The 19160-nt window shown below is 39.4% G+C and overlaps 1 protein-coding gene across 3 annotated transcripts in view; it reads right to left on the minus strand.

Annotated features, from left to right (window-relative positions):
* Positions 1 to 6594: 6594 nt before the first annotated feature.
* sdk1a (sidekick cell adhesion molecule 1a) overlaps positions 6595 to 19160 on the minus strand; it is a 479647-nt gene continuing 467081 nt past the window's right edge. For 2 of the 3 annotated variants that reach the window (XM_067420064.1, XM_067420048.1), the window contains 8 exons: positions 18195 to 18332; positions 15835 to 15996; positions 15457 to 15582; positions 14473 to 14637; positions 10235 to 10372; positions 9916 to 10036; positions 8207 to 8336; positions 6595 to 8098 (listed from right to left, as the gene is read on the minus strand). In XM_067420064.1, coding sequence (XP_067276165.1) covers positions 7760 to 8098; positions 8207 to 8336; positions 9916 to 10036; positions 10235 to 10372; positions 14473 to 14637; positions 15457 to 15582; positions 15835 to 15996; positions 18195 to 18332 — 1319 coding nt within the window. In that variant the 3' untranslated portion in view covers positions 6595 to 7759. The remainder of the gene's footprint in view (positions 8099 to 8206; positions 8337 to 9915; positions 10037 to 10234; positions 10373 to 14472; positions 14638 to 15456; positions 15583 to 15834; positions 15997 to 18194; positions 18333 to 19160) is intronic. The other variant, XM_067420057.1, reaches the window with a different exon arrangement.

Here is a 19160-nt window from a genome sequence, read left to right on the forward strand (position 1 = left end):
ATGGACAGTATAGTTTGCATAGACTGCATTATGCTCTGGGACTAAAATATAAAATATGGATCTGGTCTTCAGCCTCTTGATAATCAAAACTTTAGTCTCAGGGTGAATCTTAGGCATGTTTGCAGAGGTCTAGTTGCAGTTGATGTGAAGGTCTAGTGTACTCGGGTTCTTTTTATACACACTTGAGACCTAATTGATCCATTATTAGTCACAGGTGAAGCTCATATGACAAGGTGAGCTTATGTCTTATGTCTTTGCAAAAATTGACTCAATGGGCTTTACCAAGCTGTGAATATTAGAATACTTTTTGAAAGTTTAGTTTTTCGCTGAAACATTATCACAAAAGCTGGTGGGATTAAAATGAGCCATTTCTTGTAAAAAAAATCTTGATTAGAAATATATTTCAGCGGCACTTTAGGTCAATTTGTACACAAGCGACAAGACTTTTGTCAGGGACTGTATTTCTGTGTTAAAAATACTCCTTCCGGTTTCTCACAAGTTTCGGAGAGTGTTTTTTGAGTATGGGTCCGCTTGACGTTAATAGACTGGAAGGTCCTTGTATGGGCCGTACGGGCTCTTCTCCCGGTAGGGTGCGCGCGCGTGACTAGAGCGAGAGAGGAAATGCATGCCCCTTAAACACTGCTCTCAAGCTGCAGATCCAGTCATCCGTGAACACTTATGTTGGTTATAGTCCGCGCCGTTCTCCACTTCATTCCTCCACTTTGACATTAAGCGACTTCAACGCTTCAGCACAGCATTCTGGGAAGGCAGTGCTGCATTTGAACCGATTTGAACGCAGAAATGACAGGAAGCTTCACAACATCGCTTCAGTTGCATCACAAAGTGGATCTCCACACTCCAAGAAGTTTGTTTTTGACGGAGTGGTCCCAGCGATTAAGGTTCGGTCCTGCTTTTGAAGCAGGTGGTGAGTAAAACTGCTTCAAATGTCTATGCTGTTGGCTATCGTCGTAAACCGAATCATGTCCTCATAAACTGCGAGTAAACACACACAAATGTTGACAGGCCACTAAATACAGTACATACCACAGAGACGGACGTCCTGCTGTTGCTGTTTCTATTTCAGCCTCCGAATTAGATTATGGATCATATCTATTAGCTGAGATCGATAGCCATGGGTTTCTCCACGCTTGAGGACGTCGCCGCTTTACGCATTCGTCATTTTTTAGCTCCGCCCACACGATACGCCTCCAGCCGCTCGTTTTTTTCCGGAAAGACTCGGTACAGCCTATATTTCTTTTATAAATATAATAAAACTAAAGACTTCTCGGAGATATGAAGGATGCAATACAACTCTATAGGTACTCAAGATTGACATGAGATTGACTGAAACTGAGTGTTTCACCCCCCCTTTAAGGATTGACAGCAGTAGTTTGAATGCACAGATCTAATGAACTATTACACATTCAATATTCTCCCAACTGTTTATGTTCACTTAAAACATAATCAACTGTGTTTACGAAAACAGTTGCCAAAATGGACATTTTGACATAATTTTGTGTGTATTTGTGTGTTCAAGAGTGAAAAGACACAAAAGAGAGCTCAAATCAGTACGTGTGAGCTGAGAGGCAGATTTCTGTGCACACACAGAAAACTGCACTGAATTGAGCTTAACCCTATGTCTGCTCTTCCCTTTTTCCAGACGTTTACATTGTCTTATGCATTTATATAATGTTTTATAAGGCATGAAGCAAGTGTATGCTAACTTATGTCCCATCGGGTAGATCAGCAAGTTACAATTCAAATGTGTGCTGATCAGTGTTCAAAAAATGTAGCCTGACAAGCCAGAGTCCCACATCAAGATGTTTGGTCTGGAAATTCACCATTGACCGGGCTCAATCCGAGGGGCGGGATAAACGGTTGTCTTTCAAACTAGCACTACAACCAACCAGAGAAACGAAGGTAAAGCTGAGCTAGGTGACAGATTAAACTTTCTCCATATCCGGTCAGCAAAACTCTGAACCAACCTGGTCTCACAGAATTCCGTGAAATCGACACGGACCCTTAACTCAAAAATCCGTGGTAGTTTCACAGAATCGCCGAAAATTCAATTAATTGTAAATTACAAAAATGTGTAAATTACAAATGCAAATAAAAAATTATTTGCATTTGTAAAAGTAGACATGATTTTATGAATATTTATAGCCTAATTTTATATTTTGGAGCAACTAACTCCACTCCTACCCTAAACCTACCCACTCAACAATTTAAAACATGTAACAGGTGTAACAAATGTACAGTCACATGTATTTATTGCAAAAACTGACCAAAAAACTGTATAAAAGTATTAACTGCATTCCAAGTCTTCTAAAGTCATACGATATCTTCATGTGAAGAACAGAGTTGATCTTAATTTTTAGTCGTTGAAATGATGATCGCGCTCCTTTGCGAACAGAACACACACGCACTCGTTCATTCATATTTCTGATTTAAATGATACACACAAGTTGAATGACGCGATCGGTCACGAGACACAAGAGAGCCAATGGCATTTTACAATCAAAGCTGACGTAATGACGCAACTGGTCACGAGACACACGACAGCCAATGCTGTCCGGCGGCAATATTTGAAATGTATTATTAATCTTTGGCAGATGGATTCCACGTTCTGATCGCTTTTGGGGATTTTCTTCACACAAATAAATTGTTTGGCCTCGGAACACTTGGAATATGTGTACTTTCTGAATAAATTATGTATGCAGTCGTATCTGCCTGTTATATCCTGTTTTTTATAATACACAAATGGGTAGGTTTAGGGAAGCGTTTGAGTTAAGCATTCAAAATGTGTCTGAATATGTGTGTGTGTGTGTCCACAAGGTAAATGGATTTATATACATACTAAATTATGTTTTTTTGAAAATGTAAAAATGCAGAATGTTTCTTGTGATGGATAGGTTTAGGGGCTGTGTGTGTGTGTGCGTGTGTGTGTGTGTGTGTGTGCGTGATGGGTAGGTTTAGGGGTAGGGGCAGTGTAGGGGGATGGAATGTAACAGCGTTGATAAACACGCTAAAAAGCGATTATGCGTCTTGATAGCACGCCAAAATGGCATACGAACTGGCGTGTCATATATACGCCATTTCATGAGATCAGTCTGGGAATGGAGAAAAAATATTACCACTTAGCGCCTCCGGTGGACGTTTCACCCAAAAAGTGCAGGTAAACGTTAGCCTAGAAATCTAGACGCACCCTAGCGGCAGCAAATTTAATCTGCCCGCAAGTGTCGTCTAGGAACTCTCAATTCCTATCTGAGCTGTATTCCTCTCAATCTGGACGGGCCACTCACATCGTGTATAGAGTCGGCGGGTGGGGCCATAATGACGACGGCCGAGTTGCGTTTGCGTGCTTCTAGTAAACACAGAAACTGGCGAATGGCGGCGGTCTTTCGAATCAGCTTTGACCGCGATTCTGGAAGACTTGGAGTTAAGCTTTTCTCTGAGAAAAGAACAAAGAACGGCACTGAAGTCATTCTTAAAAAGGGAAGATGTGTTCAGAGTTTAGCCGACCGGATACGGCGAATGTTTAATCTCTCAACAAGCTCTGTTTCAACTTCGTTGCTCTGGTTGGTGTAGCGCTATCCTATCGCGTGCAGAGGGAGTTTTAAAGACAATCGTTTATCCCACCCCTCGGATTGAGCTGTCAATGGTGAGTTTCCAGACCAAACATCTTGATGTGGGTCTGGCTTGTCAGGCTAGGTAAACGTACCTAGAGGTACATAATTAGGGTGTTGCAAAAATGTAGGCAGAGTCACGTATTTCCAATGAGCCTGGGTTGGAATTTAAAGTCATATGCTTCCAGTAAAAATAAATAAAACTCAAGAAAAGTACAGACACTCAAAAAGTGTACTTAAGTGGTGAACACAAGTAAATGTACTTTGTTACTGTCCACCTCTGAGTGTCAGGTGCATGTTGAAGAGATAAGACATCTCGGTCACTTTACTTTAGGGTCCAATTCTCATTATTAACAATGACTTTTGCCTCAATAAAATAAAACATATTATTAGTTAGTCATGTAGTTGTTATATTTAGGTGTTTGGTAGGATTAAGGGATGTAGATTATGATCATGCAGACTAAGACATTAATATGTGCTTTATAAGTAAAATAAACAGCCAATACCCTAGTAGTATGTAAGCTAATATGCAACTAGTTAGTCAGAATTAAACCCTTAACTAAAGTGTTACCGACATCTCAGTAGTTGGAGGCATTAAAGTCAACAACAAGCAATTAATTTATCATAAAAAAATCTTTACTTCATGAACGTCCATGACATACACTTGTGCTAAAACACTGGGTGGGATTGAAACAAACATTTCCATAACAGTACACTCTTGTTTGATTACTGTATTTGTTGTGTTGGCATTTTCAAGAACTGCAAAAATTCATACTTATGAAAATACACCAGAACTACTGTACGTCACTTCTGAAGAACACTACAGTGAACAAGTAAATCCATTCAAATTAATTCTAAAATCGCACTGTAAAATTACACTTTTTACAAGCCTGTAAAAAAGAAAAAGATTCGATCATATCGAAGAAAAGAAGGAAACTGAAGTATTTATGGCTCAAGAGTGCAGAACAATACACAGTGTAAAGCAACCATATACTAATCTCCTTGCATTCAATTCATACATACATTCATTCATTAAATAATTTCAAGTGAGTGTTTGCAGTTCTTAAGCGAGGCCAAACAGACAGGAAAAAAAAAGAACTTGAATGTTTGATATGTGTGAGAATGAGCAATGGCACAAATCACAACACATCTGGCACTGTCTCACCGTCTGATCACACAGAGGCAGGGAACCAGAGCTGTCTGGCTTCTTCTAATAGCCTCTCTATGTTTCTTGCTGGTGAGTCTATAGAGAATATACTGAAAACATCCGTGCTTCATTATCCAGGCCGCGTGAACATCAATCAAATCCATTAGAGAAGATTTACATTTCATGACCTTTACGATCTCGAGTGCAACATGTATATATAGTGACCCTGAAGGTGAGATGAGATTATTCAGACAAGAGTATACAGTAATTACAGCGTGTTTTTCACTTCGCTTTTTCCTTATGTTCTTTTTAACGTGGTAAGGGCAGAAATGTTACGTGTGAATATGTGAGCGGGAATGTCTTGTCACATCTACAGACGTTTCCTGCTGCGTCCTGCTTATTAAAACCCACAGACATTTATGCATCTTTCACATCCAAGGCTGCAAACAGGAGGGACACGTACAGTAACTCTTCGGTATTGGCGTATAAAAAAACTTTTTTCTTTTTTAAATCTCTTCTCCCCTAAATTTGAATCCCGATCACTAATCGAGTACATTCAGGATCCAGCAACTCGATGAGCGGTTCACATGTGATGTCTCTTGTAGTGCTCGTGGTGATAGTACTGTGCGAATTCAGAGAATTTCCTCTGCAACTATGTTGTCTGAGCCACAAAGAGGGGTCCGGGTCCTTCTGTGCGTCACACGAATGAGGAGAAGCCTGTGACGGGAGTCCGTGAGCCAGTTGCGGGCTGGCCGGCAGGGGTGTAGACCCCGCCCACGCTGTGCTGCGTGACCACTGTCTGATAGTAGGACTCGGTGTCCCCGCTGGCACACTCCTCATAGGAACAGGCCAGCGTCTGCTTTAGCCCCTTCTGCTGGCGCTTCCACGAGTTGAAGTATGATGGGTCGCTCATGTAGTGGTTCACAAACGAGTGTTTGATGGGCTCCTCTTCGCACTCGCTGTCTGTGGCCTGATGATGGAAATACGACAGAGGAAATCACACATCTGGAAGATTTGTATTGTATTTTACGGTATTCAAGAGATTATGTACGGTCTTCCAGTCAAAGTATCACTCCACCTCAGACTCGGACATCTCTGCCGGTCTCTCTGTCAGTGCGGTGCTCTCTGTGGAAACTACGCCGTTGTAGTTGCTACAGATGTCTTCATCGGAATAGTGCAGTCCAGCTGGATTGGGTCGGGGAGGGGACCTGCTTGAAGAGAAAAGAAAGTGCTAAGGGCATGTGTGAGGCCAGGTGATTTAAAAAATTTGTTTGCTAGCCTCCCTCTAACCCTAAGCGTCCCTAGATGCTGTAACAACTAACACCGTGTCCACAGGGATGCAAATGCCACAATGAGACACAAAAAACATTATAATACTGATACTGATACTGTCTGCACGATGCAGTATGGCACAAGCATTTTTTAACCCTTAAGTGGGAGGTGGGTGGAGCTGAGGTACTTGACTGCTGAAACAACGCCTGCCCTTAAAGGCCCACTGAAGTGCTTTGGAACGCGCCACATTATTCAGTGTGTTGATGTAATTTCCCCTGAAACGTATTAACAATGACTTTTGCCTCAATAAAATAAAACATATTATTAGTTAGTCATGTAGTTGTTATATTTAGGTGTTTGGTAGGATTAAGGGATGTAGATTATGATCATGCAGACTAAGACATTAATATGTGCTTTATAAGTAAAATAAACAGCCAATACCCTAGTAGTATGTAAGCTAATATGCAACTAGTTAGTCAGAATTAAACCCTTAACTAAAGTGTTACCGACATCTCAGTAGTTGGAGGCATTAAAGTCAACAACAAGCAATTAATTTATCATAAAAAAATCTTTACTTCATGAACGTCCATGACATACACTTGTGCTAAAACACTGGGTGGGATTGAAACAAACATTTCCATAACAGTACACTCTTGTTTGATTACTGTATTTGTTGTGTTGGCATTTTCAAGAACTGCAAAAATTCATACTTATGAAAATACACCAGAACTACTGTACGTCACTTCTGAAGAACACTACAGTGAACAAGTAAATCCATTCAAATTAATTCTAAAATCGCACTGTAAAATTACACTTTTTACAAGCCTGTAAAAAAGAAAAAGATTCGATCATATCGAAGAAAAGAAGGAAACTGAAGTATTTATGGCTCAAGAGTGCAGAACAATACACAGTGTAAAGCAACCATATACTAATCTCCTTGCATTCAATTCATACATACATTCATTCATTAAATAATTTCAAGTGAGTGTTTGCAGTTCTTAAGCGAGGCCAAACAGACAGGAAAAAAAAAGAACTTGAATGTTTGATATGTGTGAGAATGAGCAATGGCACAAATCACAACACATCTGGCACTGTCTCACCGTCTGATCACACAGAGGCAGGGAACCAGAGCTGTCTGGCTTCTTCTAATAGCCTCTCTATGTTTCTTGCTGGTGAGTCTATAGAGAATATACTGAAAACATCCGTGCTTCATTATCCAGGCCGCGTGAACATCAATCAAATCCATTAGAGAAGATTTACATTTCATGACCTTTACGATCTCGAGTGCAACATGTATATATAGTGACCCTGAAGGTGAGATGAGATTATTCAGACAAGAGTATACAGTAATTACAGCGTGTTTTTCACTTCGCTTTTTCCTTATGTTCTTTTTAACGTGGTAAGGGCAGAAATGTTACGTGTGAATATGTGAGCGGGAATGTCTTGTCACATCTACAGACGTTTCCTGCTGCGTCCTGCTTATTAAAACCCACAGACATTTATGCATCTTTCACATCCAAGGCTGCAAACAGGAGGGACACGTACAGTAACTCTTCGGTATTGGCGTATAAAAAAACTTTTTTCTTTTTTAAATCTCTTCTCCCCTAAATTTGAATCCCGATCACTAATCGAGTACATTCAGGATCCAGCAACTCGATGAGCGGTTCACATGTGATGTCTCTTGTAGTGCTCGTGGTGATAGTACTGTGCGAATTCAGAGAATTTCCTCTGCAACTATGTTGTCTGAGCCACAAAGAGGGGTCCGGGTCCTTCTGTGCGTCACACGAATGAGGAGAAGCCTGTGACGGGAGTCCGTGAGCCAGTTGCGGGCTGGCCGGCAGGGGTGTAGACCCCGCCCACGCTGTGCTGCGTGACCACTGTCTGATAGTAGGACTCGGTGTCCCCCGCTGGCACACTCCTCATAGGAACAGGCCAGCGTCTGCTTTAGCCCCTTCTGCTGGCGCTTCCACGAGTTGAAGTATGATGGGTCGCTCATGTAGTGGTTCACAAACGAGTGTTTGATGGGCTCCTCTTCGCACTCGCTGTCTGTGGCCTGATGATGGAAATACGACAGAGGAAATCACACATCTGGAAGATTTGTATTGTATTTTACGGTATTCAAGAGATTATGTACGGTCTTCCAGTCAAAGTATCACTCCACCTCAGACTCGGACATCTCTGCCGGTCTCTCTGTCAGTGCGGTGCTCTCTGTGGAAACTACGCCGTTGTAGTTGCTACAGATGTCTTCATCGGAATAGTGCAGTCCAGCTGGATTGGGTCGGGGAGGGGACCTGCTTGAAGAGAAAAGAAAGTGCTAAGGGCATGTGTGAGGCCAGGTGATTTAAAAAATTTGTTTGCTAGCCTCCCTCTAACCCTAAGCGTCCCTAGATGCTGTAACAACTAACACCGTGTCCACAGGGATGCAAATGCCACAATGAGACACAAAAAACATTATAATACTGATACTGATACTGTCTGCACGATGCAGTATGGCACAAGCATTTTTTAACCCTTAAGTGGGAGGTGGGTGGAGCTGAGGTACTTGACTGCTGAAACAACGCCTGCCCTTAAAGGCCCACTGAAGTGCTTTGGAACGCGCCACATTATTCAGTGTGTTGATGTAATTTCCCCTGAAACGTCTCCAGCTGTTAGCAGCTCCTCCCCTTTTTTGAAACAGCCAATAGCGTTTCATTAATATACAGTTTGACACGAGCAGACCTTTCTGTTTGGTGAAGCCAGGTTTCTCTAACACTGTTTATCCTCATAATCTCCTCCATATCGCTTTGAAATGCAGCATTCTGTGCAGAATTAAAATGGGTTGATATGTTTGTTTTCTGTGCCGACTCGCGCATAGGATCCCCACTGCGCTCTTGTGCCTGTAGTCTAAATTTGTACCAGAGCCGTGTGTGCACAATGCTCTTGTGTGCGCAAGAGCATTGTGCGTGAAACTAATGTGAAAACAGACTTTATTCGCCTCAAATGAAAGCATATTTACACTGAATGGTTTCCTATCACATATATAGTGTTATGTGCCTTTCACCATGTAGAAATTAGTAAATGTGTGAACAACTGACTGATTTCAGCCACAGCTTCAGCAGTGTAGGGGGGGCGGGCTTTAGATTCTAGAGCGCATTTTGATTGGACAGAAGATTTGACGAGAAGGTGAAGTCAGCGATGGTGTCATCAAAAATCAGAGATTCGTTTTAAACGGAAGTGGGAGACTGTAAATTTTGAATCTTACATCTCCTAAATGCAAATTTTGTAATTGTTTTGGAACATACCAGCTTATTCATAACTTTAAGGCTAACACAGTTAACTTAATGTGATGATGCAACCCCCCCCCCCCCCCCCCCCCAAAAAAAAAGGCAAAAGACAAAGAGTTAATGTGTGCACAATGTGAATGAATGCAGTTCCCTGGCTTTCCTGGAAACCTTTTACTAAAATATTTTTTTATGTGGAAATAAGTTATTTCACCATTATATATTTATTTTCATTAGTGCCTTAAATCCCTTAAATGTGTGGGGGGTATGTTTTATTATTTGTATTTATTTATTTATTTTTTACATAAAAATCCCTTATGTACAAAAAACAAAAAAACATACCCCCCCACACACAAAAAGGTTTGGTCCAAAGTTAACAATGTCTTTCAAAGTTAAAGGCATAGTTGGTTACGGGCTTGTAGTAGTATTTATAACTGTTATCCACCATTTGATGAAATACAATGGAAAAGCATTGTTTGCATATTTGGTCTGAAATAAATTAAATTTATCAGTGACCTAATTTAATGACTGAAATGTGCTGAAATACACAAGTCTCTAGTGAATCTTTGTTCGCTCACGTATCAGATGACAAACTGCACTCTTACAGTACCTGGTGCCATTTTTCCTCAGGAAGACACCCTTGACATGAATGGGTCTGCTGTTGAGCTCTAGAGCCGTAAAGCCTCCATTGTCCAGTGTGACCGTCTCCTCCACCGTGGACACAGCTTTACCTACAGCAGTCAGCATATCATCATCACAGCAAAAACATCACCTGGGTCAAACTTTAATCACTGTTTGCTGGACGGTGTGGGAGTCTGAGTGGGCGGACGTGTTTATCTGGCTGATTATGTATGCGGATTTACAGCACACAATAAGGATGGATGGATGGACGTGTCATGAGAAGGCTGAAAAGGTATGGTTTAGGTCACCTGTTCCACAGCTTTTGTACTTCCTGTTCTGTCCATGCAAGACGAGACCAAAAACCACCAGCAACAGCAGAATCAGGCCGCACAATGCCAACACGATGAGAAACCACCACTCCTCATAAAACGGGGTGTCCAGTTGGGCTGTTTATGACAAAGAAAAATGAAATATAAATATATGACGGATAGAAAAGTAGACTGTTTATATTTTTGGAGTGCAAAACTTGCTGGGTCAATGATTGTGGGTGGTTATTTTAGTTAGATTCAAGAATAAACGAATACATTTGACATTTGACCTCCACGAGTTGACAGAAGCTACTTTCCGCAAGTCAGACTGCAGGTTTCGGACAGTCGGTGTTGAAGGAACTTTGCGATAGGACTGGTTTTTATTTCGCTTTTTAGACTACAAATCTGTTCAGTCGGAGGACATCACAAGAGCCAATTTTAGAATGCATGTTGTTTTCATTTTTTCATGTATTGAAACGCATGTTTCTGTGTGAGTTTGCAGTGTTCTGAACAACTTGAAAGTCTGGTAGTGTGTGATCCTTAACCCTCAGTAAGACGGTCAGTCCAAATCTGATAAAATGTTTGACTGTCCACACTGTGTATCGCAACTGTTCAGATCCGATTTGTGTGTCCATGCTATTTGTTTTCCAGGACATCTGCATTGGTTTCTATGGTGATGATTTTGTGTTGGTAGGCATAAGTCAAAAACAGTAACAACAACCACAACATTGAGGGGTTTGCAGGTGTTGTCTTCTTTACAACATGACATTTGTGTAGCCGCCGTCCGAAGGATCACTGTGTCTTCCGTATGAGGCTAGTATGTGTGGCTCTTTTCCGCGCTGTCATTTTCGCCGGTCTCCAAACATCTCCGTTATCCCAACCTTGTTTCTGAAGCGACTTTCAGCATGCTTTCTATAACAACGTCTGCCGTTTACGTTTTACGCGGTGTGAGAAAGTCACACAAACCACACATTTCTGATCAGAGCGGTCAGACTGAAACAGATTTCCAGAAATTATATTTGAATTGGATTTCAATCGGATTTGGACTGACAGTCTGAATGAGGCTTTAGTCGTTAAGTGTTTGATGCTTGGTGTTTTAAATTCCGTCATATAGTGTATTCCAGCCATTAACCTATCAATCACTTCAAGGGTTTCTTCAGCGATTAGCATATGGCTTTGTATCAGTAGAAACCCTGGAGTATATTCAAATGATTGTGCTTTCCCCCCTCATATACCCCTGAGACAAGAGATTTATGCATTTTATTTCTGGAAAAATTCCTCCTATAATGCAAATTGAAGATATTTGCGTCATAGGAGGAATGTTTGGCCAAAGGCTAAAGACTACAGCCAGCAGAGGGCGCCATTTCCGCATGTTTTGAACCCGCACATGGGGGATGGAGATCACACTCAGGGCACAGCTCGCAGCTACAGGCACTCATTTAAATGGCGCTATGGTGAGCAATGCAAGTCTTAACTTCTCAAATTAATTTCTATGAAAGTTAAGCTTGCAAAGACATGAACTGAAACGCACCAGACTGAACTCGCGTTGTGAATGTATGCGGTGACTCGATCATTATATTGAACAGACACGTTCAGCTTTTAATTGTAGTGTCTTCTCTAACTCAGTCACAGTAATCCAGTATGTGGCTTTGGGAATGGCCTCACAGGGCAGCGAAGCATTCTGGGAATTGTAGTATTTCATCCCCATGAGACAAAAATACATTTTCTGTCTTTTCTCAGTCTAGAAGGCACCAAATTCAAAAATAATTTCACATTTCTACTACATTAATGACCCAGTTTAAATACAGATTCATCTTCCCAGTGCTGAAGTACCCCTTTAATGCAAGTCCACTCCTTTTCTTTCGCTGTTATATTGACTGCTAGGCTAAAGGGTGATCACTTTATTTCAATTACGAGATTTCAAACTTAGTGTTGTTTATTGACATTTTGACTAATCTTGAGTTTAATAGCAATACTTGCCAACTTGACAAGATATTTTCTTACTTGAGAGAAGCAGCAGAGATCATCCACATATTTAGAGCAGCAGTGACGCACATATATTGGCCTGCGTCTTATCTCTAATGCTCTAGAGCAAAGGAGAGCATGGCCCAAATGTGCCAGAACTCTCCAGTCATTTCTGACAGCCGCTGATGGACTGCACTGACAGCAATACTGAGCTGCAATGACATCAACTCACAGACAGATTGGAGCATGCCTGTGGTATGAATATTTCAGTCCCATGACACGCAAGATGTTGATAACATACTTTGCTTTTCATTTACAAACAGACCTCTAGGACTTGCACAACACTGCATTAATTACTTGCTGAGGCAACACAGCAGTTTTTCTTGAAAGCACTAGCCAATGGCCAAACAGAAAGACTGAACGAGACAGAGAAGAAAGCTCTCATCTTTGACAGCTTCATATTTTTTCTAAAAGCTTTCTTTGCATAACTTTAGTAGGGTATCATTAACATCCATTCTTTGTTACTGACAGCACTGTTGTCAAGGTTAAAGCAAAAATAAAAGACCACAATTAATCATGACTCAGATTAAATTATCACAAATTTGAAAAAAACAAACAAACAAACAAACAAAAAAACCCACTTTGTGCGATTATTGTTATTAACAACAAGCTAATTTGGGCTGAGACTCATCTTGACACCTTTTCTACAGTATTATGAGTATATCTCTGATATAATATTCAGAGATACAAAGGTCTTGACTATATATATTTAAGACTTCCTTTTAAGGCATTGGTCTCTATATGACCTCAGTTTCATTGGTCTCTATATTTATGACCTCCGTTGATTAACTTTCCCTTGAAAGCAATAGGACAATAACTGGTTGTATTATCTGTGATAAGGGAGCAGACTGGTAGGTCAGAGTCCATGTGTTCAAATTCAGGATGTGGTTGCTTTTTATAATAGCAAAAGAGTCTAAAGAGAAGCCAAACATGTAAATCACAAATGCACTGCAAAAATGATTGTCCAAGTATTGTAATGTTCCCTAGTACAACTATCTAAACTATCTCACAAATCAAGATACATTTACTTGAAGCAAACTTACATAAAATATTAAGTTTTGTTTTCTGAGAAATTTATCAAATTTGAGTTTTGCTGAAAACTATGATAAAAAATATGCCAATGGGGTAAGAAATGTAATCTTGTTTTCCCTTTAAATTAGGTTTATTTGTTTTAGACCATTGTTAGATATACACCAACCAGGCATAACATTATATATATATATATATATATATATATATATATATATATATATATATATATATATATATATATATATATATATATATATATATATATATATATATATATATATACACTTTAGAATACTGTTCCAAATAATGAACTGAATACTTACCAAAATAGATTTGGTAACACGTGAGTAATCACTAGTAGGTTACAATTATTTTTACGGTTACACTTTTTTACAGTCCATGCATTTACGTGTTTTTACCTAAGACACTATTGCGTTATATAAGGTAACATAAATTAAGAGTAGGTTCATGGTTAGTATCTAGTTATTACCCAGTTATTGCAATTATATAATAAGTACATATGTACATTGGGAACAGGACTATAGCAACCATCTTTAATTTAGAATTAATTATACATTGTGCATTACTCTAATTTATTTTTTTAAATAGCATATAGTTGTTTTAGTAGTCCTTTGGGAGATATGAAAAAAAGAAGTAATTACTCATGTAGGAATGTTGATATTGCATTACTCATTTGTTGCTGAGTTATTAATTAATGCCATAATGATATTCTGAAGTGTTGCCAAATATTTTTTTTGCAGTGTGATCTTTTCCTTAACTCCTTCTCAGACAGTAATGAAAATAAATGGAAAAGGCTTAGAGACGTCTCCTGCTTTTCAAACAGTCTCAAATAGTGCCAACATAAAGTGTGCAATCAAATCAAAGAACTCAATATGAACTCAACCATTTCTCATCTGAGCTATGCTTCTCATTTTCATTTTATAGACCTACAATTTTTATTTTCCCTACAGTATTTTAGAAGCAACATCTAAGGTGAGGTCTGATTAACTACATAAAGCCTTGTGAGCCAAAAAAGAGCAGCTTTTCTGGGTATACATGATGCACACAGTTCGTGTGGGTGTAAAAGTCACAATAGAGCTAAATTATATCAACAGTAACTGATGCAACACCCTGTCAAAATCTCTTTGATGACTCATCACAGTAAACCCTGACATTATTACCTGACATGGCAGCAGAGGGCGCACTTGGCTCACCGTAGCCAAACTCATTGACCGCCAGCACTCTGAACTGGTAGCTGATGCCTTGCCGCAAGCGGTCCAGAGTCACAGAGTGAGAGGTGCTGGTGGGAGGCAGGTGCCGCACAAACGTGTCCCATACGCCCTCATCTGCGGAGAGCAAGGTCACTTACAATGAAAATGACATCATGCACTTGGAAACAACAAGTTCATTACTGTATCCCATTAAACTTAGCAGATGCTGAAATCAAGAGCAGCTAACAGCTGTTTCATTGCCCGACAAGCAATGTTGTTCAATGTGAATAACCATGATGACTTGGAAAGGGCAGTTATATGAATGTATCCCAGCAACAATGACAAGTAAATGTTCAGTAGATGATTTCAGACCAGCAATCAGGCTCCTAAAATAACACTTGCCAAGTGCCAAATGTGAGTATATATTCGTTTTGGCTGCTAACTTTAAAAGGAATTCCAACACTTATTACGTAACTCCAAAATGGAAATACAAAAAATGGAACAAAATGATGTGTTGATGTATTTTTTAGCTTAATTTAGCTTTAATTATTAGCTTTATTTATTTATTTGTTCAGTTCAGTTCACTTAAACTTATTTCTGTTAGCTGCCATGCCAATATTCCCCAATATACATTTTAAGTTTTAGTTAAAAACAGAGATCCATTTCACTTTAAATTAGTAAAACTAAATACATTTCAGAGGTTTCAACCTGATTTTCTTCAATAATAAAAGTCACAGTGGTTGAAAATGTGCAAAGAACTTTTGATTGATAGTTTTGATTGCTCCTTTCAATTAAAGTTTTAGCTTTTAGTGGACTGAAATATGTATAGCGAATGTTCAGCGAATATTATAAAGTGCCAAGTAAATTAAAACAGAAACCTGGTCCATTAACTTGGTAGTACTGATATATAGTCACAGGTGTCTTACAAAAAAAGAAAAGATTTGAGTGCTGTACCTGAGGGTCGTGCTTCAATCACATAGCCAGTCACATGTCCTGCTCCTGTTTCCCCTGGTGTCCATTGGATGTTGAGCATAGATCCTGTCTTTGTGAGTGACATTTCTACAGGTGATCCAGGAGATCCTAAACAGAGAGGAGAGCATGCAGTGAACTGAGTGGAGCAGGCAAGCAATCCGACCCTTGTGAGAACAGGACTAAAGCTATACCAAACGCCTACACCACTGTGAAATATTGATCCAGCAGGTGTTTTTTCACATCCTGGATTTCTGACACCTCTCACTGAAGAGTGGGTAATATAAGCTGTGTTCAGCGACCCTGAGAGTTTTGCTGATATGTTTGTTGGTGTGTTTGTTTGGTTGTGGTTGTGTAGCCCACCTTTGACAGGACCTGCTGTGATGTTGGCCTCTGCCTCAGGCCCATAGGCGATAGTCTTGGCCTGCACGCGGAAGCAATAGGTCACGCCCTTGGTCAGGTCGCGCACCTTCAGCCAGCGCTGCCAGCTGCCACGGATATCCACCGTTACCACTTTAGTTACACCTAACGTGCACATACATACACAAAGTTTGCACGATTGCACACTACAGCACAGAAATGGACTCCTTTGGAAACATTATACAGTCAAACATTTCAATGCTACAGTATCTACCTACTTAGGAACTTAGGAGTTCATCTCAAATTCAATTACTCTAGTTATTTACTATGAACTAGAAACATTGACATTCAGAAATATATTTTTTAAGTCAGTCATTTTTTTACTCCTGTGAAGTCTAACACATAGCCATAGAAACAATAACAAGAAAATTAGTATTATTTAAACAACTCATCATCATCAAACATCAAAACACTACTAGTGATGTTAAAAAAATCCTCTTAGAACAAGAACATTATGAAAACAGACTCTAATACAGTAAAAAAACATGCGATAAACTAGATTTGCATGATTCTGGATAAACTGAGAATCACAATTTATTTTTAGTTTAAAATAGAGATCACGATTCTGAACTAGCTCTGGAAACTAAAAAAAAGAAGTAATTTTCTCAAGGATGTTAATTTGAATGATTGATAACATTTAGTAGTTCAGGGTCCAATTCTCACTATTAACTAGCTGCTTATTAGCATACATGTTACTAGGATTTTGTCTGTTTATTAGTACTTATAAAGCACACATTAATGCCTTATTCTGCATGACCATATTCTACATCCCTTAATCTTACCCAATATCGACACATTACTACTTTTACTAACTATTAACCAGTAATTATGTTAATAGAGTTAATTGAGGCAAAAGTGAGAATTGGACCCTAATCTAAAGAATGACCTAATCTAATTATTCAACGACTCACTCAATTTTTTTTTTGAACAAATCTCTTGAATGATCCAGTGACAAATAATTTAGTTTAACAGTCACTTGTTGCCACTGACTGCTGTAACAATGTAACTGATACAATCTGTATTTGAAGCATATAGGTATTTTCAATAGGTATTGAAAGCTATACTTTATTTTGATTGCTACTGTAGACATCAGTGTTTATATTCAAAATATAAACTTTTGTGAATATTTGAATTATTGTAACAGAAATAATGATACTGTTTGGTTGAAAAAACTTTTTGTGAAGCTGTTTCATACATACGGGTGCATCCAGAATGTATTCACAGCACTTCACTTTTTTCACATTTTGTAATGTTACAGCCTTATTCCAAAATTGATTAAATTATACTATTTTTTTCATGATTTTTTCCTTTTCTCTGCAGCACTTCACCAATCAGGCCTGTATGGTAGAGTGGCCAGATTGAAGCCACTCCTCAGTAAAAGGCAATCTGGAGTTTGCCAAAAAGCACCTGAAGGACTCTCAGACCACGAGAAACAAAATTCTCTGGTCTGATGAAACAAAGATTGAACTCTTTGGCTCTGAATGGAATCATGTCCATCGTGTCCAGGAGGAAACCAGGCACCACTCATCACTTGGCCAATACAATATCATGTTTTTCAGCGGCAGGAACTGGGAGACTAGTCAGGATCGAGGGAAAGATGGATGCAGAGACACCCTTGATGAAAACCTGCTCCAGAGAGCTCTAGACATCAGACTGGGGCGGAGGTTCATCTTCCAAAAGGACAATGACCCTAAGCACACGGCCAAGATAACAAAAAAGTGGCTATGGACATTCTCAAGGACTGTGAATGTCCTTAAGTGGCCCAGCCAGATCAGAAAATGGCTGTGCACAGATTCTCCCCATCCAACCTGATGGTGCTTGAGAGGTCCTGCAAAGAAGAATGAAGAAGAGAAACTGCCCAAAAATAGGTGTGTCAAGCTTGTAGCATTAATTGGTGCCAAAGGTGCTTCAACAAAGATTTGAGCATTAGATGTGAATACTAATGTACATGTGATTTTATTTGTTTTTTACTTTTAATAAATGTGCAAAGATTTCAAACAAACTTCTTTCACTTTGTCATTATGGGGTATTGTTTGTAGAATTGAGAAAACAAATTATGAATTAAACCCAATTTGGAATAAGGCTGTAACAACAAAATGTGGAAAAAGTGAAGCGCTGTGAATATTTTCTGGATGTACTGTATACATATGCTCTATTTAGGTCATCAGCAGCACAGATTTGAATGCTCTGCTGTGATCGTACTTGTCAAAGGCTAATATAGAGATTTTATAGACATGTAAAATAATTGAAATGGAGATTTCAAACTGTAAACGATTATTTGTGCAGCTCTACCACTGACTGACCTTGAATAGGGGCGGTGGGCTCATATACCACCCTGTAGCCTTCAACCACACCGTTAGGGGACAGTGGAAAACCCCAGGACACATTCAGAGTGCTGCTGGTCACCTCAGAGAAACTGATGAAGCTGGGAGCGCTGGGGGCTGCAAGAATGGTATAGTTTGAAGAATGCAACAAATATAGACATTCACCCATTTTGTGAAATAATAAAAAAAAATGCATGTGTCGTTTAGGCAGATACACTAGATTAAAGCACTTGAGGCTGTGTGTGCAATACAGTGATTTTGCCATGATTAAAAGTCCAGTGTGTGACTTTTAGCGGCATCTAGTGATGAGGTTGTGAATTGCAACCACCCAAAGCTCACCCCTCCCTTTCGAAGCACAAAATTAAGCTACGGTTGCCGACATAGAACAAAAATGTCGTCTGTTTAGGGCTACTGTTGAAACATGATGGAGCAAAATGATTTTACTGTAAGGGGACTCACGGTGTGTGTAGATAGAAATGGCTCATTCTAAGATAATAAAACATTACAGTACATTATGTAAGGTCTGTATACACCAATGAAATCATAGTTATGTATATTATTTTGCATTTCTATCAAATTATCCTCATAAATACTATGAACAATGTAAACACATGAAGATCACATTACTGTCAGGGTTCTCCCCTGGCAGTCTTGTCTGTGCTGCCTTTATTTCTGTTTGTTTTCTGTGTTAGCTGGTTCCTTGACCATTTCCTAATACAAAGTCTACCAAATCTTCCGGTTATTGGCTTGTGCTGGCTACTCTGGTTATCTCTGTATGCATATTTTAGGCTACAATACAGTGAAATATGTTATAAAACACTCTGCCTCTTTTCATATTAACAAATGTGGTTCAGGCAATGCGTACATTGATTATCTTCACTGCATGTATATAATTCATAACAAAACGGAATATAAAACACAACCCTGCCTATTTTCGTTTACATT

Source organism: Pseudorasbora parva, chromosome 2 (genome assembly GCF_024679245.1).
Source record: "Pseudorasbora parva isolate DD20220531a chromosome 2, ASM2467924v1, whole genome shotgun sequence".
NCBI lineage: Eukaryota > Metazoa > Chordata > Actinopteri > Cypriniformes > Gobionidae > Pseudorasbora > Pseudorasbora parva.